This window comes from Lepus europaeus, chromosome 14 (assembly GCF_033115175.1).
Source record: "Lepus europaeus isolate LE1 chromosome 14, mLepTim1.pri, whole genome shotgun sequence".
NCBI classification, from domain to species: domain Eukaryota; kingdom Metazoa; phylum Chordata; class Mammalia; order Lagomorpha; family Leporidae; genus Lepus; species Lepus europaeus.
Window position 1 is genome coordinate 69,315,557 of NC_084840.1, and position 21,261 is coordinate 69,336,817.

The following is a 21,261-nucleotide window of genomic DNA, read 5'->3' on the forward strand; positions in this document are numbered from 1 at the left end:
AGGAGAATCACGTGGCCAAGTTTGTCCTTAACGGCGCTCCGTAGTGCTACTACTCCACCGCCCTCCCCTAGCCGCTGCCAGCTTCGCCCCGCCCCATTCTCGCTCCCCTACCCCCTGCGAAATGCTTGCGCCTGCGCATCTCCAATTCAGGCGCTTTCCCTTTCCTGGCGACCAATCCACTTCCTACCTCCGGTCCTCGAAACACTCCTCCCCTCTACTGGGGCCCTGGCTAGAGGCGCTGGTAGTCGCTGCCCAGTTGACTGCCTGTCTGAAAAAGTCGCTTCTCTCTTCAGCTGGGGAATCTGACCGAGCCGCTAAATGAGCGGCACCAACACGAGCCTTCGCTCTGGACCTTTCACCCTGGAGCCAAGCTGAGGGCGTCGGCATGCGGGAGGACGGGCGGCCCGGAGCGTTTTCGATCCGGCACTCTCGCGGACAGCTTCTTCCTTTCCCTCCGCCCCCCGCCCCGCCCCCACCCGCAGCCCGGCCGCGCTGGTGAGTGGCGGGCGGGAGAGCGGGCGGGCGGAGGGAGGAGGGGGAGCTGAGGGAAGGCGGGCCCTCGGCTGCGAGAGAGCTGGGGGGAGGGGAGGGGAGAGCCCGAGCGCTGGAGTTGGTGCTGGGAAACCCGGGGCTAATGTTGACAACAGGCTCGAGGTGAGTCCCGGGGAGCCTCCTGCCTCTCCGCGCCAACGACCGGGAGGAAGCGGGGCTGAGGGCGGCTGGGGGGGGCACCGGCCTGGACTCCTGCTCCCTGGGGGGACCCAGAAGGCGACTCCGTCCCTCAGCTCTCCGGGGGCGGCGAGCAGTGGAGGGAGCGTGTGGGTCCGGCGTCGCCCTCCTCAGACCCCCTCTCCCGGAGGCTTCCTTCAACGCGGGAACCCCGGGCCGTGGCAGGCATGGGGAGCGGGAGAGGAGGCGCCTGCCCCACACGCCTGGGCCGGGCCTCGGCGCTGCAGGCGGGGAGCCTGCCGTGGCCGGCTTGGAGGTGTTTGGGGGCGTGGAGCGAAGCGAGGGGAGGCTGGGGGACGCGCCTGGGGGAGCCGGCAGGACGGCGAAGGCGAGGAGGTGGGCAGGGTGCGTGAGCGGGAGGAGGTGCGGCGGGGCGGGCGTGCGGGACGCGAAGTTAGGGTTGGGGCAAGGGTGTCCGGCGAAGGTGACTGGGGGTGGCCGTGGGGAGGGGGCTTGTGGCGGGCGAGCGGTGTGGGGCCCGAGCAGAGGTTCGGGACAGAGGTGTGTGTCGGGGACGGGGTCCTGGGCGTCTCGGGGTGGTGGGCGTGGGTGTGTGGTTTACTTCCTTGTAGTCCCTCGGGCTGGTAGAGTCTGCGCTTCGCCGTCACCCCCAGGACTCCAGGTGCTTCCTTGTTAGTACCGTGCAACTAAGGAGGTGATCCGGGGTGGCACTGGGTCTCCAGCTCGGCGGAGCGGGGGCCCGCTTTCACATTTGGGGGAACACACGGGAGCGACTGGGCCCTCGGCTCCTTGGCTCCTGATAGGATGTGTACCCAAGTGGAGCGATCGCCGACCCTTGTCTTGTATCACAGTCTTTTTCGGTTGTTTTTAAAAATCCGACCAACTGGCAAAGAATACCGTGTTTGATGACATTTCTCAAAATTTTGGGCGAGCCATTTTCTCCAAGGACACCCTTTTAAAGGGGGAGATAATGCCCTTAGAACATTTTGAATAGGAGTATTTTCAGAGCAGTCTAATTGTGATTTCACACACAATCCATATGGTACTTGCAAACGAGTATCTTTAAAAGAGAAACACTCCAATTCTCTGTGCTTTCTCCGTTAGTCCCACTTTTGCTAGTCAAGACGTTTTACTTTCTTTTGGAAGTTCGGCGTATATTTTTAAAAAAGAGCAAAATAATACAGCCCAAGTGTCAGGACACTATTTTGGGAGCTAGAAGGTGGTTTTTTTAGCATAGGTTACTTCTCAAGACCATCCGAATGTAACTTACTCAGTGAAATAATTTCTAAGAGCTGATATTCCAATTAAAAGATCACTAATTTGTATCTTGATTATTTTAAGTTATTTTGAGATGGAATCTGAAGATTTTACTGGAAAAACTTGGAGGCATTTAGTTTACATGAAATGCTTGAGTACCAAAGTTTGAATTAAAAAGTCTAGTGCTTTATTATGTAATTTAATGAACTTAACGTGATAAGGCTCTGAATCCTGTCATTTGCCATATGATTTGCTTGCTTTCTTAAATCTTAGGGCCAGTATTTGTAGTAGAAAAGAGTGCTGGCAGTGAGTCCTGGTCCAGCCACTAAACTAGTTGTGTAATCTTGGGCAGAAAATACTGCTACCAACCAAGTCAATGTAAAAAGAGAATTGGGGTAGATAGAATCTAATGGTCTTACCTTTAAACATCTCTCATCTGATGAACTTGTCAGTGTTCTGTGTCAGAGAACCGGTATTTATTGGATGCCTCCCTCATGCTAGCTACTGTGTTAGCATTTGGGAACTCAGAGAAGCAGCCATTTCTCCATTTTGTCCAGTAAATAGTCTTAGAAACAAGTCGCTCGGTGTCAGTAACTGGTAGATTGCAGAGTTGGGGTGCAAACTTTTACTGACTTCAAAGACCGCGCATGTTGTTTTCACAAGGTGAACGGAATGCTGCCTCTATGTGAACTGTTAGTTTTTTGTAGTTGTTCCCTGAAATCTTGTTCCAGATATGCTTGGAGGGTATGTCTGTAATAGAGTGATGAAGTGATTTAAAGAATATACCAGTACCGGGTTCTTAGTCCCGGTCGGGGCACCGATCCTGTCCCGGTTGCCCCTCTTCTAGGCCAGCTCTCTGCTGTGGCCAGGGAAGGCAGTGGAGGATGGCCCAAGTGCTTGGGCCCTGCACCCCATGGGAGACCAGGAGAAGCACCTGGCTTCTGCCATCGGATCAGCGCCGTGCGCCTACCGCGGTGGCCATTGGAGGGTGAACCAACAGCAAAAGGAAGACCTTTCTCTGTCTCTCTCTCACTGTACACTCTGCCTGTCAAAAAAAAAAAAAAAAAAAAAAAGAATATACCAGTACAGGGATAGGCTTTTGGTGCAGGGCCTGCTCACATCCCTTATCACAGTGCCTGCTTTGAGCTCTAGCTACTTTGTTTTCCATCCAGCTCCCTGCTGGTGTGCATCCTGGGAGGAAGCAGGTGATGTCTTAAGTACTTAGGCTCCTTCCGACCCACACAGGAGACCTGGACAGAGTTCTGGCCTCCTGGTTTCGGCCTAGCCCAGCCCTGGCTGTTGCAGGATTTGAGTGAATCAAGAGGATGGAAGACCTCCCCGGCTCTCTGCTTTTCCAATGAAATTAAAGTAAATAAATAAAAATTTTAAAAATGAAGAGGAAAAAAAGGACCACCCTCCAGAAAGAATATATCAGGACTGAGACATTTGAGGGTCTTAATGAGAATCTTTTTTTTTTTTTTTTTTTTTTTTTTAAAGAAACTGTTTATTTACTTATTTGAAAAGCAGAGTGACAGCCAGACAGATCTTCCATCTCACGTTTCACTTCCTAAATGGCCACCATGGCCAGGGCTGTGGTGAAGGCCAAGCTGAAGCCAGGAGTCAGGTATTCCCTCTGGATCTCCCACCTGGATGTCAGGAATTCAAACACTTGAGCCATTATCCACCACTTCCCAGGTGCATTAGTAAGGAACTGGATCAAAAGTGAAGCAGCTGGGACTTGAACTTGGCACTCCGGTATGGGATGTGGGCATCCCATGTGGCTGCTTAACCAGCTACGTTGTTCTACTACCCACTGGAGAATCTCTTTTATGTGCTGTAGAGCAGGATTTGTTTGCTAATTCTACTAGTTTATTTCCTATAGTAGGTACTTAATATTTATTGCATAAATGCATGTTGCAAATAATTAGAACAGTTTGGGATTCTGTTTAGCTAATAAATGAAGATGATCCTGTGTAAATTAGTCAGATACCAGCTGAATTTCTTAATATTTTCAAAGAACTTAAGATTTTATTTTATCTCTGTGAGGCAGTTAAAAATTCTGATGCCATTCTTTTGATCGTGTGAGAACTGTAGTTTGTTGTAATCTTGAGATGTCAGTTAATGATACTTCACGTTAGAAGATACAAGTTCTATATAAACAGTGTTTTCCCCACATACTAATATTTGTTAAAAAAAAAAAAAAAAGGTGGTGTTACGTTAGATGCTATCATGGTCTCATACTTTTGGCCAGCGTCTGCCAAAAGTTAAAAACATTGCCTGAGGGGCCGGCGCCACAGCTCACTTGGTTAATCCTCTGCCTGCGGCGCCAGCATCCCATATGGGCGCCGGCTCTAGTCCCGGTTGCTCCTCTTCCAGTCCAGCTCTCTGCTATGGCCCGGGAAGACAGTGGAGGATGGCCCAAGTGCTTGGGCCCTGCACCCGCATGGGAGACCAGGAAGAAGCACCTGGCTTCTGGCAGCCCTGGCCGTAGCAGCCATTTGGGGGGTGAACCAACAGAAGGAAGACCTTTCTCTGTCTCTCTCTCTCTCTCACTAACTCTATCTGTCAAATAAATTAAAAAAAAAAAAAAAAAAAAGCGTTGACTAAGAACTGCCTAACCATCCTCAAGGACACTCCTTTCTGGAGATTTCGTACTTCTGTGATTTGTCATTGTATCTATCATTAAGGCTTCCAGCCCACAGCTTGGTGCTCTCAGGGTTCTTGACTTTGCTTAAGACAGTGGGTTCAGATTCCAGCTCTGTCACCAATTGTAGAAGCCTGGGTCAGGTTACCTAGTTAAGTCTCAGCTTCCTCATTTACAAAATAAGGAAAATAATACCAGCCTCATAAAGATTTTAGTATTAGGTTATGTTTGTAGAATGTTTAGTGTGATGCCATTGAAGGGTAGCTATTAGTGGTAGTAAATGAAAACTTAGTTTTTATGGCTATACTCTGAAAGTTTGCTTGTTCTTAGGGCAGATGAATTCATATTAAAGGTGGGTATTTAACTGAAAATGTCTAAAAATTGGTAACTATTTTTAGATAATATAAATGCTGTTACAGTCTTGGAACATAAATGTTATGCTTTTTCATATTTTTAACAGTGATTTGTTTGAGATTAACAGCCTTTTGTTCTGAGTTCCACCAATAGGGTTAACTAAAGCCTTTGGTGTCATTGGCAAGAAAAATAAATAAATGCATAAAACATGAAATTGGAGGAGAAAAAGACTAAAACAGAAAAAGAGGAGAAGGAAGTGAATGAGAGAAGGTATAGAAGGTTACTTGTGTACCTCTCAAAATTACCTTAATTTTTTTTTTTAAGATTTATTTATTTAAAAGTCAGAGTTATACAAAGAGAGAAGGAGAGGCAGAGAGCGAGAGGTCTTCCATCTGCTGGTTTACGTCCCAGTTGGCTACAGCGACCAGAGCTGTGCTGATCTGAAGCCAGGAGCTTCTTCTGTGTCTTCCCACGTGGGTGCAGGGGCCCAAGGACTTGGGTCATCTTCTGCTTTCCCAGGCCATAGCAGAGAACTGGATCGGAAATGGAGCAGCCGGGACTCGAGCCAGCACCCACATGGTATGCTGGCACTGCAGGTGGCAGCTTTACAGCACTGGGCCCCAACCTTAAGCTCTTCAACTGGCCTAGGTTGTCTTTCTGTGACAATACATTTTTTTAGAGTGTTGAAATAAACGTTTTGTTTGTAAAATGTTTATTATTGCTCATTGTTTTGTTAACTTTTTTTTTTAAGTTTATTTATTTATTTGAAAGTCAGTTACAGAGGGAGAGGGAGAGAGAAAGAGAGAAAGCTTCCATCTGCTGGTTCACTCCAGAGATGGCCACAAAGGCCAGGGCTGGGCCTGGCTGAAACCAAGAGCTTCTTTCAGGTCTATCACGTGGGTGCAGGGACCAAAACACTGCTAACAGGGAGCTGGATCAGAAGTGGAGCAGTCTGGCTTTACTCTTTTTTTTTTTTTTTTTTTCCAGGCAGAGTAGATAGAGAGAGACAGAGAGAAAGGTCTTCCTTTTTGCTGTTGGTTCACCCTCCAATGGCCGCTGCAGCCGGCACATCACGCTGATCAGGAGCCAGGAGCCAGGTGCTTCTCCTGGTCTTCCATGCGGGTGCAGGGCCCAAGGACTTGGGCCATCCTCCACTGCACTCCCTGGCCACAGCAGAGAGCTGGCCTGGAAGAGGGGCAATCGGGATAGAATCCGGCGCCCTGACCGGGACTAGAACCCAGTGTGCTGGCGCCACAAGGCGGAGCCTGTTAAGCCATGGTGCTGGCCAGAAGTGGAGCAGTCTGGACACAAACTAGCGCCCATACTGGATGCTGGTATTACAGGCAGTGGCTTTACCTGCTACGCCAAACACTGGTCCCCTTAACCTAGTTTTTATTGCTATAATTTAAAACCTACTTTTGAGGGGGTGGCATTGTGGTAAAATCGGTAAAGCTGCCGGTTGCAATGCCAGCATCCCCTTTGGGCGCCGGTTTGAGACTCAGTTGCTCCACTTCTGATCCAGCTCCCTGCTAATGTGCCTGGTAAAGCATCTAAAGATGGCTGAAGTCCTTGGGCCCCTGCACCCACATGAGAGACCCAGAAGGTCCTGGCTTTGGCCTGGCCCAGCCCTGGTCTTTGCGGCCATTTGGGGAGTGAACCAGTGGATGAACGATCTCTGTCTGTTCCTCTCCTCTGTAACTCTTCCTATCAAATAAATACATCTAAAACAAACAAACCCATTTTTGACAGTATTTGGAATACTATGTATGTTTAGCTTTTTTTTTTTTTTTTTTTTGACAGAGTGGGCAGTGAGAGAGAGAGAGAGAGAGAGAAAGGTCTTCCTTTACTGTTGGTTCACCCTCCAATGGCTGCTGCGGCCTGTGCGCTGTGGCTGGCGCACCGAGCTGATCCGAAGCCAGGAGCCAGGTGCTTCTCCTGGTTTCCCATGCGGGTGCAGGGCCCAAGTACTTGAGCCATCCTCCACTGCACTCCCGGGCCACAGCAGAGAGCTGGCCTGGAAGAGGGGCAACCGGGACAGAACCTGGCGCCCCGACAGGGACTAGAATCTGGGGTGCCGGTGCCGCAGGCAGAGGATTAGCCTAGTGAGCCGCGGCACCAGCTGTTTAGCTTTTTGTAAAAAAAAAAAAAAACAACTAGGATGTCTAAGTAATTCTGTACTTAAGTAGAATTTAATTTTCTTGTATACAACTTTCAGATAATTTAGGAAGTAAAACATGATGTGCTATCCATTAAAAGCTAGTTCTGAGTAGAGAAATCTTTTAGAAGAGAAAAATCCTGAATTTTGCCACAAAATACAGTTTTTTCTCCCAGCAGTTTTATTTCCAGTTAACCATGTGGAGCCTGTACTGTACTTGTGCTATCCAGTAGAACTTTATTCCATGGTGTCAGTATTGTGCATCTGCACTGTTCTGTATGGTAGCCATTAGTCGTATGTGGAGTTGCACATATCAATAGTGACTGAAGAACAGAATTTTTAATTGTATTTAAATTAATTTACATTTAAGTAGTTACTAATGCAGTGGTTTTCTGCTGGTGATAGTTCTGACCCCAAGGGACACTTGGCAAAGTCTGAAGTCATATTTGCTTGTTAAACCTAGGGAAATACTATTTGCATCTACTAAATGTAAGGCAAAGATGCTCTGAACTTCATGCAGCACATAGGTTATCCACCAGCCCCCAAAACAGAATGTCAGTAGTGCTGGGCTGGTGGCTACTGTACTGGTATTTTTAAATTTTTTAAAAAATTTTATTTTATACAAATTTCATAACTGTACTGGTATTTAGAGAACAGATTTTATAGCTACCATTATGTTTGTTGTTTTTGACTAATACTAATGAAGAGTTTAAGGTGCTAGTCTAAATTGAGATAGTTAACAAACAGGTTTCGTATTAGAAAGTTTGGTAATAAGGTTAGAGTAATGAAGTTAAATTTGTGAGTCTGCTGTTCTTTGATCTGTTGATTTATAGGAGGAAAAAAGTTATGCTTTTTTCTCCAGCTTAAATACTTCTATTGAATATTGTATGAAATAGTGAGCCAGGATCTTTTAATGGTTGTAAAAATGCCACAGTTAAAACTAGTTCAAAATGTTCTCAGATGCATACTGAAGTATTAACAATTAAATGAATATTGCTGTGGAGTTGATAATGAATGGTTGAATGTAGGTGATGGATATGTGAAAGCTTCTTATATTGTACTCCCTAGTTTTATGCTTCAGTTTTTCCTTAGTAAAAAGGAAAAAATGTAAGCATCAGCATAGCTAATAATGATGGAACATGGACTGTTACCAATAAATTATTTTCTCATAGAGATTATATTCATTTCACACGTATTTAATCTCTGAATATCAACAAGTTGAATTAATGTATTTTGCTTAAAAACTAGTATCATATCACTAAAAGTCATTGCATCTACACAGTACTGATATTCTGTTACAATTACAGATTGTCCTGGGTCACATAATGCCAGCTGAGCGTAAAAAGCCAGCAAGTATGGAAGAAAAAGAATCTCTAGTAAACAACAGTGAGAAAGACTGCAGTGAAAGGCGGCCAGTGAGCAGCAAGGAGAAACCAAAAGACGATCTCAAGCTCACTGCCAAGAAGGAGGTCAGTAAGGTCCCTGAAGACAAAAAGAAGAAGCTGGAAGAAGATAAGAGAAAAAAGGAAGATAAGGAACGCAAGAAAAAAGAAGAAGAAAAGGTAAAGGCAGAGGAAGAAGAAAAAAAGAAACATGAAGAAGAAGAGAGAAAAAAGCAAGAAGAGCAGGCAAAACGACAGCAAGAAGAAGAAGCTGCCCAGTTGAAGTAAGAAAATTTGTTTTAATTATCCATGTGAAGGAATGGAAAGATTGGAATATTTATGGGAAAAATGATTATGTGGGAGTAACACTTTGAGAGTTGGGAGTACCTTAATTTATTTGTTCTATGAATTTCACTGACTAGAGGCATCTTTAAGGTACTTTAATTATTTAAATTATGTAATAGTAATGATCTTTAACAAATGTGTTTTTTTTTTTTAAATTGATTTATTTATTTTTTTGACAGGCAGAGTGGACAGTGAGAGAGAGACAGAGAGAAAGGTCTTCCTTTTGCCGTTGGTTCACCCTCCAATGGCCGCCGCGGTTGGCGTGCTGCGGCCGGCGCACCGCGCTGATCCGATGGCAGGAGCCAGGTGCTTCTCCTGGTCTCCCATGGGGTGCAGGGTCCAAGCACTTGGGCCATCCTCCACTGCACTCCCTGGCCACAGCAGAGAGCTGGCCTGGAAGAGGGGCAACCAGGACAGGATCGGTGCCCCAACCGGGACTAGAACCCGGTGTGCCGGCGCCGCAAGGTGGAGGATTAGCCTAGTGAGCCGCGGCGCTGGCCAACAAATGGTTTTTGAGGTCTGGGGCAATCTCAGTTATTTTTGTTTAAATTTTTTTTGTATGCTTAGAGTCTGATTTTTTTAAGTTGAAAATCTTGTAGTTCTTAGTGGCTGCTATTTGTTGCAAAGTGTTACTTGTTAGGTACCTACCAGGTACTGTAGAAAATAATGTATTAGGATATATCCTTCAAGGTCCTAATGAATTAAGGTTTATGAGCCTCATTTCACAGATTTATGAAATGAAGCTTAAAGAGGCTAAGCAAGTTACCTGAGGTCATAGTAAACAGTGGAGCTACTGGGATTTAACCTAGGTTTGTCTGACTTTGAAATCTTTGTCCTGGACCAGTGTGTAGAGCATGGAAGTTAGGCTTGTGTTGCCCGCATCCCATATTGGAACACCTTCTTCCAATCCAGCTTCTGTACCTGTTCCTCTATCAACGATATGGAAGAACGGGGTGGATTCTGGCTTCAGCCTGACCCAGACCTAGCCATTTTGGTCATTTGGGGAGTGAAGCAGCAGATGTAAGATTGCTTGCTCACTCTCTGTCTGTCTCACCCCTCTCTCTGTGGCACTCTACCTTTAAAATACACAAGTGAGTAATTATTGGGGGAGCACAGTTCCACATTGCTTTCCATTCTTACCTTTATCCATATCTATTTTAAATCTTGCAAAAACTGAGGTAGTCCTCATAAGAAGTCATCAGGATGTGGCAAAGGCAAGTTGTTGAGTAACATGAGCTTTTATTCTTCAAATTCAAGGGGGCTTCAGAAAGTTCATTAAAAAATGAAATTAAAGATAATACACATTTTCCACGAACTTTTGAAGGCCTTTTGCATGTAATTTAAAAGGCCATTTGAAAACATGTGTTTTTTTTTTTTTTTGACAGGCAGAGTGGACAGTGAGAGAGAGAGACAGAGAGAAAGGTCTTCCTTTTGCTGTTTCACCCTCCAATGGCCGCCGCGGTAGGCGCGCTGCGGCCAGCGCACGGCGCTGATCCGATGGCAGGAGCCAGGTGCTTCTCCTGGTCTCCCATGGGGTGCAGGGCCCAAGCACTTGGGCCATCCTCCACTGCACTCCCTGGCCACAGCAGAGAGCTGGCCTAGAAGAGGGGCAACTGGGACAGGATCAGTGCCCCGACCGGGACTAGAACCCGGTGTGCCGGCAGCGCAAGGCGGAGGATTAGCCTAGTGAGCCGCGGCGTCGGCTAAAGCATGTTTTTTTTTTTAAGTTTTATTTACTTGAGAGGCATAGTTATAGATAGAGAGGGAGAGACAGAGAGAGAGGTCTTCCATCCGTCAGTTAACTCTGCAAATATTGCTCCAGAGCCAGGAGCTTCTTGTGGGTCTCTCACGTGGGTGCAGGGGCCCAAGCACTTGGGCCATCCTCTACTGCTTTCCCTGTTAAATATAAATGTTAGCAGGGAGCTGGATCGCAAGTGGAACAGCCAGGACTCAAACCGGCACCCATTTGGGATGCCAGCGCCACAGGCAGAGGCTTAACCTACTACGCCAAAGTGCCAGCCCCCAAGATAACAATTCTTCGTAATAAGGTATTGTGTCAAAGGGTAATTGGCAGTATTCTTTATTAGTGGTGTACAGAATAATGGTGTTTGAAATACTGTTACCTTAGAGTCAGTGAAATAACACACATGCATATATGTGTCCTCAGCAGACATGGTTTTTTAATCTCCAAAACAGTCACTTCTTACAAAGTTCACCTTTAGTATTTATTAAAAAAAAAATACTTGAAATAGAGAAAGAGGAGAGACTACTGATGAGCTCCTAACCAGTGATTTACTTCCTCAATGACCACAGTAGCTGAAAGTGGTCCCGGCCAAAGCCCCAAGCTGGAAACTCAATCCAGATCTCCCACACTGGGTGGCAGGAACTCAGACACTTGAGCCATCACTGCTGTCTCCCAGGGTCTGCATTAGCAGGAAGCTGAAATCGGGAGCTGGAACCAGAGTCGGTTCAAACTCAGGTATTCAGTGTAGGGTGCAGGCATCTTAACTGCTATGCCAAGTGCCTACCCAAGTATTTCTATTTCTCTCTCTCCCTTTTATTTATTTATTTATTTTTAAGATTTATTTATTCGAAAGAGTGACAGAAGGAAAAGCAGACAGAGATCTTCCATCTACTGGGTCACTCCCAAATGGCTGCAATGGCTAGGGCTGGGCCAGGCTGAAGCCAGGGGCTTGCAGTTCCATATGGGTATCACTTGGGCTATCATCTGCTGCCTTTCCAGGTGCATTAGCAGATAGTGGGGTTGGAAGCAGAGTGACCAGGACTGGAACTACTGGCATTCTAATAGGGAATGCTGGTGTCGCAAGTGGCACTTTAATCGGCTGTACCACAGTGTCAGCCCTCTTGCTTATTTTACTTTCATAATGATACTCTCTCTCTCTCTGTTTTTTTTTTTTTTTAAAATTTATTTGACATAGTTAGTGAGAGAGAAAGACAGAGAGAAAGGTCATTCTTCATTTGGTTCACCCCCAGACGGCCGCTATGGCCAGAGCTGCGCCGATCCGAAGCCAGGAGCCAGGTGCTTCCTCCTGGTCTCCCATGGGGTGCAGGGGCCCAAGCACTTGGGCCATTCTCCACTGCCTTCCTGGGCCACAGCAAAGAGCTGGACTGGAAGAGGAGCAACCGGGACTAGAACCTGACACCCATATGGGATGCCGGCGCTGCAGGCAGAGGATTAACCAAGTGCGCCATGGCGCCGGCCCCATATACTCACTTTCACAGTAAATTTTGCTCCCTTCCTCACATCAAAAGAGGTTTAAAAAATATATAAATTAATAACCAAAATCCCAACTTTCTAATTTGGAAACTATCAAGTATATTTGAAAAGTGGATGATTAAAGAAGCAGCCCCCAACTCAACGTCAAAATTACTTTTTCAGCCTGGAATATTTTAAAGCATATTATTTCTCTCATAAGACTGAATTATATATCTAAAAGTTAAATATAAGTGAAGATTGTTTAATGCATACATGTAACTTGTTATAGTTTCTTAAAATGTTCTTTCACTGCTACCCTGTTGTCTGTGTGGCGGGAGGACTTCAAGAGATACTCAGATATCCATGTACCCTGGGGTAGATGCAACCTTTTAACATATTGTAGGTTTTAGTGGAAAATCATAAAGAAAAGAGTAACTCAGGGGTGATTATCTCAGGAAGATAAACACTGTACTTTTTATTTTTCAAGAAATGTATATATATATATATATATATTTTTTTTTTTTTTTTGACAGGCAGAGTGGATAGTGAGAGAGAGAGAGACAGAGAGAAAGGTCTTCCTTTTTGCCATTGGTTCACCCTCCAATGGCCGCTGCGGCCAGCGCATCATGCTGATCCGAAGCCAGGAGCCAGGTGCTTCTCCTGGTCTCCCATGGGGTGCAGGGTCCAAGCACTTGGGCCATCCTCCACTGCCTTCCCAGGCCATAGCAGAGAGCTGGCCTGGAAGAGGGGCAATCGGGATAGAATCCGACGCCCCAACCGGGACTAGAACCTGGTGTGCCGGCTCCGCAAGGCGGAGGATTAGCCTGTTAAGCCACGGCGCCGGCCAGAAATGTATATTTTTAAAATGTTATTTATTTATTTATTTGCAAGGCAAAGAAACAGAGTTCCTATCTACTGGTTTGCTCCCCAAATGCTTGTAACAGCTAGGAATGGGCTAGGCTGAAGCTGGGAGCTGGGAATGCATATCAGATCTCCCATGTGGATGTCAGGTATTCAACTATTTGAGCCATCAGCTGCTGCCTCCCAGCATTAACAGGAAGCTGGAGTTGGGAGTGGAGCCAGTACTTGAACCTAAGCACTCTAAGAAAGGATGCTAGTGTCCCAACTGGTAGCTAACTGCCAGGCCAGTCACCTGCCCCATAGATGTAAATATTTTTTTCAGGACTTAGATTTTATTCATTTGGAAGGCAGACAGAGAGTGGGAGAGACAGAAAGAGATCTATCCTCTGGTTTACTACACCAACTGGGACCAAGCCAGGCTGAAGCCAGGAGCCAGGATCATCTTCTGGGTCTCCTATGTGGATAGCAGGGGCCCAAGGACTTGGTGGGAAGTGGAGCAGCTGAGTCTTAAACTTGTGCTCCGATGGGCTGCTGGCATCATGGTGGGGCTTTACCCACTGCACCATGACACCAACCTCCAGAGATGTATATTTTAAAGTTACATGTTCCAGTGTCTTAGAATTCTTGAACTCAGGTTGTCTGTCTGTCACCGCCCCTCCCCCAAGTTATTTTACTACTTCTACAATTTTTTAAAAAGATTTTTTAATGTATTTATTTGAGAGGTATAGTTATAGACAGTGAGAGGGAGAGACAGAGAAAGGTCTTCTGTCCGTTGGTTCACTCCCCAAATGGCTGCAACGGCTGGAGCTCCGCCGATCTGAAGCCAGGAGCCAGGTGCTTCTTTCCTGTCTCCCATGTGCATGCAGGGGCCCAAGGACTTGGGCCATCTTCTACTGCTTTCCCAGACCATAGCAGAGAGCTGGACTGATAGAGGAGCAGCCGGGACTAGAACCGGTGCCCATTTGAGATGCCGGTGCTGCAGATGGAGGATTAACCTACTGCACCACAGCACTGGCCCCACTACTTCTGCAATTTGAAGCTGTTGCATAAGTCTCTGTTTTTAAGCTATTCCTCCAGAATAAGCTGTTTAATTGCATTTTATTAAAAATTGTTATCTGATAGTTTTCTGGTTTCTTTCCAAATTTTCTAAATCATAGTTGGATTTTTTTTTTTTTTTTTTGAGGTTTGTTTATTTACTTGAGAGGCAGAGTTACAGACAGAAAAGAAAGGTCTTCCATCCTCTGGTTCACTCTCCAAACGGCTGCAACAGCTGGAGCTGGGCCAATCAGGGGCCAGGAGCTTCTTCTGGGTCTCCCATATGGATGCAGAGGCACAGACACTTGGGCTATCTTCTGCTGCTTTCCAAGGCCATCGGCAGGGAGCTGGCTCAGAAGTGGAGCAGTAAGGACTCCAAATGGTGCCCATCTGGGATACCGGGGCTGCAGGTGTATGCTTAACTTACTATGCCACAGTTCCAGCCCCGATGGTTGAGTTTTTAAGACCCAAACGTAGCAAGGTACTTTGTCACAGTTTGGTTAATGCTGAGTAGAGAAAATAACATATACTATTTCAAAACCTTTTTTTAAAATAATTTTTATTTATTTGAAAAGCAGAGCGACAGAGAGGGACACACATATACAGAGCACTTCATCTGTTGGTTCACTCCCTCAAATGACTGCAACAGCCAAGTCTGGGCCTGGCTGAAGCCAGGAGCCTGGAACTCCATGCTGGTACTTTTCCCACACAGGGCCCCAAGTACTTGGACCATTCTCCTCTGCCTTCCCAGGCACATTAGCAAGAAGTTGAATGGCAAGTGAAGTAGCCAGGGCACAAACTGGTACTCCAGTAAAGGATGCTGGTGTCAGAAACTGTAGCTTAGCCTGTTGTGCTACAATTTTCCAGCCCTTCAAAAACATTTCAGTGCATTCTTTTATAGTGGTTATTCTTTAACAAAGTATTCTTTGTAGACATTTTTTTGCTATTTGCCCAATGCTTTTATTTGTCTTATGTTTAATAGTCTTCCAAAGGATGTTTTATCTTTTCTGTGTTTACCATTGTGTGTTTTATTCATTGAAGGTGCCATCTGGCAGAATGATTTTTAATTTTAATCTAATTATTTAAATTCTCTACCACATTTGGTATTATCAGTATACTGGACTCTCATTATCCTATGTCATTAATTAAATGTCTTTTAAGAGTAGGGAAAAGGGCCGGCGCCGCGGCTCAATAGGCTTATCCTCCGCCTTGCGGTGCCGGCACACCGGGTTCTAGTCCCGGTTGGGGCGCCGGATTCTGTCCCGGTTGCCCCTCTTCCAGGCCAACTCTCTGCTATGGCTCGGGAGTGCAGTGGAGGATGGCCCAAGTCCTTGGACCCTGCACCCCATGGGAGACCAGGATAAGCACCTGGCTCCTGCCTTCGGATCAGTGCGGTATGCCGGCTGCAGCGCGCTGGCCGCGGCAGCCATTGTAGGGTGAACCAACGGCAAAAAGGAAGACCTTTCTCTCTGTCTCTCTCACTGTCCACTCTGCCTGTCCAAAAAAAAAAAAAAAGAGTAGGGAAAAGGCATTTTGCATTTTTTTTGTTACTCTTGAGTTCTGATAACTAGATGATTATTTTCTCTGGATTTATCAGTGATGCTTTCAAATATTTTTGTTTCTTATACAGAGAAAAAGAAGAATCCCTTCAGCTTCATCAGGAAGCTTGGGAACGACATCAGTTAAGAAAGGAACTTCGTAGCAAAAACCAAAATGCTCCAGACAACCGACCAGAGGAAAACTTCTTTAGCCGCCTAGACTCAAGTTTGAAGAAAAACACTGCTTTTGTCAAGAAACTAAAAACTATTACAGAACAACAGAGAGACTCCTTGTCCCATGATTTTAATGGCCTGAATTTAAGCAAATACATTGCAGAAGCTGTAGCTTCTATTGTGGAAGCAAAGTTAAAAATCTCTGATGTGAACTGTGCTGTGCACCTTTGCTCTCTCTTTCACCAGCGCTATGCTGACTTTGCCCCGTCTCTTCTTCAGGTCTGGAAAAAACATTTTGAAGCAAGGAAAGAGGAAAAAACTCCTAACATTACCAAATTAAGAACTGATTTGCGTTTCATTGCGGAATTGACAATAGTTGGGATTTTCACGGACAAGGAGGGTCTTTCCTTAATATATGAACAGCTAAAAAATATTATTAATGCTGATCGGGAATCTCACACTCATGTTTCCGTGGTGATTAGTTTCTGTCGACATTGTGGAGATGATATTGCTGGACTTGTACCAAGGAAAGTAAAGAGTGCTGCAGAAAAGTTTAATTTGAGTTTTCCTCCTAGTGAGATCATTAGTCCAGAGAAACAACAGCCTTTCCAGAATCTTTTAAAAGAGTACTTTACGTCTTTGACCAAACACCTGAAAAGGGACCACAGGGAGCTCCAGAATACTGAGAGACAAAACAGGTGATTTTCAAATGTTTCTCAGAATTGAGAATTTATTTTGGAGCTCGTTCTTAAAAATGTTTAAAGTCTTCATGCCACTGAAAGAACTTATGGAAAAAGGGCTCCTTACAGGTGATTTCTTAACATTCCAGGAAAATTTTAAATTTTAATACTCTGATTACTCATGTTTAAATATGTGTCTGCAATAGATTTTTCCCCTAATTTTTCAAAGAAATCTGGCAAATATTTGGAGATTTTTGTTTTGTGGATATTTTCATGATTTTAAAATCTCGATATTAAGATTTTCTTTTACTGTTACTTTAACTTAGCTGTTACTGTTTCTTTCTGTTTGTTTCAAATATTCTTCCTCTATAACAGGTTTTCTTCAATTGTTTTGTATATTGATGTCACTGTTGATTCTTGTTTTGAGAAAATGAGTTATTATTCATTGTTTATTTTGGATAAGAATTTTGGGAAATAGTGTACAAATTAACTGAAAACACTTCTTGAATGCAACTACAGAGATAGTAAGAGTCTTCCTAGGGTTATCCATTTAAAATTCCAGAGGAGTAATTGATTGTGTCTGATTACTGGTATAAAGATCCAATTTAAGGGCCAACTTTGGTAAAAGATACTGTAGACTGCTATATAGTATAGGTACCTGGGAAGGATCAACAAGCTAGATTCTGATATAGCTGCAGGACACTAAGTCAGCTTTTGTGGAGGATGGGTTTGGAGGAGGGCTGAGGGGGTGCAGAAAGGAGATATCAAGAATGGCATTTAACCGGCGCCACGGCTCAATAGGCTAATCCTCCGCCTGCGGCGCCAGCACACCGGTTTGTAGTCCGGGTCAGGGCACCGGATTCTGTCCCGGTTGCCCCTCTTCCAGGCCAGCTCTCTGCTGTGGCCAGGGAGTGCAGTGGAGGATGGCCCAAGTGCTTGGGCCCTGCACCCCCATGGGAGACCAGGAGAAGCACCTGGCTCCTGCCTTAGGATCAGCGCGGTGTGCCAGCCGCGGCGGCCATTGGAGCGTGAACCAACGGCAAAGGAAGACCTTACTGTTTCTCTCTCTCACTGTCCACTCTGCCTGTCAGAAAAAAAAAAAAAAAAAAAAAGAATGGCATTTGACCAAGTACTTCACAACTGTTTAAATTATATAGTTGAGAATCTGAAATTAATGTTGGTCAGAAATTATTCCCAGAAGTCTACAGTAGGGGAGGACTGGTTTTAGTGGGAGAGGATTGGAAGATGATTTGCTTAACCGGAAGAGTAGAGAGTCATATTTTGTATGCCAGTTGTACAGTTAATACTGGGTCAAGGTAGGTGCAGAGACTGGAGCTAAACTGGTGGCTGATGGTTACTCAGAGATTAGAGTTTCAGATGGCAGTGGTGTTATTGATGATTCTTTTTAAAAAAATGAGAAAAAGATTGTCATGCTTATTTTGTGCTTTAGAAATCACAGGTGCTTGTTTTAAACTTTGAAAGGCAATCTCAAGATGTATTTATATAGTCAGAAATGAGTTAAAAGAAATATAGTGATCCATTATTAATAATTCTCTTATTTATGGCTTCTTAATTATTTTTAAAACAAATTTATCTATTTGGAAGATTTACAGAGAGAGGTGGAGAGAGAGATTTTTCATCTGCTACTTCACTCCCCAAATGTCCAAAATGGCCTTGGCTGGGCCAAGACAAAGCCAGGAGCTTCATTCTGGTGTCCCATGTGAGTGCAGTGGGCCAGGCACTTGGGCCACTTCTGCTGCTTTCCCAGGCACATTAACAGGAAGCTGGATCAGAAGTAGAGCAGCTAGGACTTGAACTGGTTCAATCTGGGCTTCTGGCATCACAAGTGGTGGCTTAACCCACTGTGCCACAATGCTGGCACTCTTAATTATGATTCACATAATCAAATAATTAAATTTACATAATTTACTTTGTTATTTTTGTCGTCCTTTTCTCATAGTCTGCCTAATACATCAAACTGCTTTTTTAAGTATACTAATATTATATTAGTATATAAGATTAATTTGTGACATGCAATTACATATAATATATACTAATATGTAATATATGTCTACAAAGCTTTTATTGGCTTTGTAGACTCTTAGTAGATTAAATCAAATCACCTTTAGCAGATGCATTATTCTTTCTCTGATTACCTCCTGAAGTACTCTCTGAACCATTCCAATGTTAAATGCACCTATTTGCTAGGAATTCTTTGTTATATCCAGCTGAAATTTAACGATTCATTCTGAGTTAGTTCTTTTTTCTGGTATGGGTGAAGTAAAAGTGGAGGGCCTTGAACTGTTTATATGTTCACAGTGAATAAAGTATTAAAACTGAGTAAGCATGTAGGAAATTTTATAGCAATTTTCCATTGCCTTGATGGTCTTGCTGTATGTTGGCAATGATGGGGAGTAAAACTTGGTTCTTTGCCACAGATAGTTTGAGAACCTGGTACAGGATGTATGTCCTTGTTTATTCCCGTGATGGTATCTCATTTATTTGTATTGTACAGCAGGAAGCTGTAGTCCCTCTACTCTTGCTAAGACACTTTCAGGCTAAATACTTCCCATTCCTTCAGTTTGCGCATTCATTTCCAGATACTTCACTATCCTTAGGACATTTGTTTCAGTGACCTAAAATGGCTTTACCTTTAATAGTGCCTTGTCATTCTTTGGACTTTTTTTCCTCTGATTTTACTTATTTTAGAGGCAGCGGCACAGAGAGCTTGCTTATTTGCTCACTCCTATATACTGTTTCACTGACCAGATACATGCAGCTGGGCCTGAGCTGAGGCTGACGTTGGTAGCCAGGAACTCAATCCAGGTCTCTGCCAGGTTGGGAGGAACTCAGGTACTTGAGCCATCACGGCTCCTCCCAGGGAAAGCATTTGCAGGATCCTGGAGTCGGAAGCCAGAGCTGGAGAACCTCTCAGGTTCTCCAGTGTGGGATGCAGGCATCCTAACTGGTATCTTAACCTCTTAGCCAAATTCTTGCCCCATTCTTTTGACTTTTTATTACTTATTTACAACTGAGGCATGATTTCTCAAATGAACTACTGCCATGCCAGCTGTTCACCTTGAATTAGTTAAATAAAATAAAATTTAAAAACAGAAAAAAAATTTTTTTTTTTTTTTTTTTCTTTTTGACAGGCAGAGTGGACAGTGAGAGAGAGAGAGACAGAGAGAAAGGTCTTCCTTTGCCGTTGGTTCACCCTCTAATGGCCGCCGCGGTAGCGCGCTGCGGCCGGCGCACCGCGCTGTTCCGATGGCAGGAGCCAGGTGCTTCTCCTGGTCTCCCATGGGGTGCAGAGCCCAAACACTTGGGCCATCCTCCACTGCACTCCCTGGCCACAGCAGAGAGCTGGCCTGGAAGAGGGGCAACCGGGACAGGATCGGTGCCCCGACCGGGACTAGAACCCGGTGTGCCGGCGCCGCAAGGCGGAGGATTAGCCTGTTGAGCCACGGCGCCGGCCAAAAAATTTTTAAAAAGATTAGTTTTCCTTTGAAATAAATTTCCTCTTATTTCTTTGATCTGCTGATTCACTCCCCCAGATGCCTGCAACATCTGGGCTGGGCCAGGCTGAAACCAGGAGCCCAGAATTCAATTCAGGTCTCTTTACATGTGTGGCAGGGAGCCAAGTTTTTTTGCTTGTTTGTTTTGTTTTTTTAAGTTTTTTTTTTTTTTTTATTTGAAAGGTAGAAAGGTAGAGTTACAGAGAGAGAGAAGGAGAGACATATTCTATCCACTGGTTCACTCCCCAAATGTTCACAACCGCCATGGCTGGGCCAGGCTAAAGTTAGGAGCCGGGAGCTTCTTCCAGGTTTCCCACTTGGGTGCAGAGGCCCAAGCATTGGGCCACCCTCTGCTGCTTTCCCAGGTGCATTAGCAGGGAGTTGGATTGGAAGTGGAGCAGTTAGGACATGAACCAGTGTCCATATGCAATGCTGGCAGTGCAGGCCATAGCTTTAACCTGCTGAGCCACAGTGCTAGCCCCAGGACCCAAGTATTTTGTCTATCACCTTCTGCATATCAGGCTGGATCAGAACTGAAGCCAGGATTTGAACCCAGGCAGTCTGAAAGGAGATATGGATGTCACAAGCAGAATCTTTTTTTTTTTTTTTTTTTTTTTAGATTTATTTTTATTTGATTTGTAAGAGTTGCACAAAGAGGTAGAGAGAGGGAGAGGTCTTCCATTCGCTGGTTTACTCCCCAAATGACCTCAACAGCCAGAGCTGAGCCAATCCAAAGCCAGGAGCCAGGAGCTTCTTCTGGGTCTTCTACATGGGTGCAGGAGCCCAAGGACTCGGGCCATCCTCTACTGCTTCCCCAGGTGCATTAACAAGGAAGTGGAGCAACTGGGACTGGAACCGGTGCCCATATGGGATGCTGGTGCTGCAGGCCCAGGGCTTCAACCCGCTGTGCCGTAGTGCCAGCTCCACAAGCAACATCTTAACCCCTGAGCCAAATGCTTGCCTGTGGTAAGAATTTTTTAAGCCTGGATGCATGCTTCCACACCTTTTTAAAACTATTTATTTGCTTTTGGCAATTTGAGCCTTATGTGATCATTTTGATTGTTGATTACTTATGTATTATTAATGATACTTACCTGCTGGCCATGTTTAGCTTTGATAAAGTCTTTAATAAAAGTTTTGAACAGAATGTAGTGTTAAGAGCCCAGCAGCGAAGGCTTTCCCTAGAAACTTGTAGACACTTTGATAAGAAACTATTAAATATATGGTTATCAGAGAAGATTATTTTCTTGTGTAAACTGACCTTAGCATCATGGCAGTCATTTTATCATGGAAGACTAATTAGATGTAATAATTTGGGGGATGTGAAAATTTTAATCACCATATAGAAAACAGTTGACACATGGCTTGGTAAATCCCATATGCCTTAGGAGAACTTTCAACCTGAGCAGCCTAT

General features: G+C 44.8%; 1 protein-coding gene across 2 annotated transcripts in view; it reads left to right on the plus strand.

Annotated features, from left to right (window-relative positions):
• The first annotated feature begins 573 nt into the window (after window positions 1–573).
• The window catches only part of UPF2 (UPF2 regulator of nonsense mediated mRNA decay), a 131,165-nt gene continuing 110,477 nt past the window's right edge, over window positions 574–21,261 (plus strand). For both annotated transcript variants that reach the window (XM_062210910.1, XM_062210911.1), the window contains exons 1-3: window positions 574–654; window positions 8,408–8,766; window positions 15,571–16,350. In XM_062210910.1, the coding sequence (XP_062066894.1) occupies window positions 8,426–8,766; window positions 15,571–16,350 (1,121 nt within the window). In that variant the 5' untranslated portion in view covers window positions 574–654; window positions 8,408–8,425. The remainder of the gene's footprint in view (window positions 655–8,407; window positions 8,767–15,570; window positions 16,351–21,261) is intronic.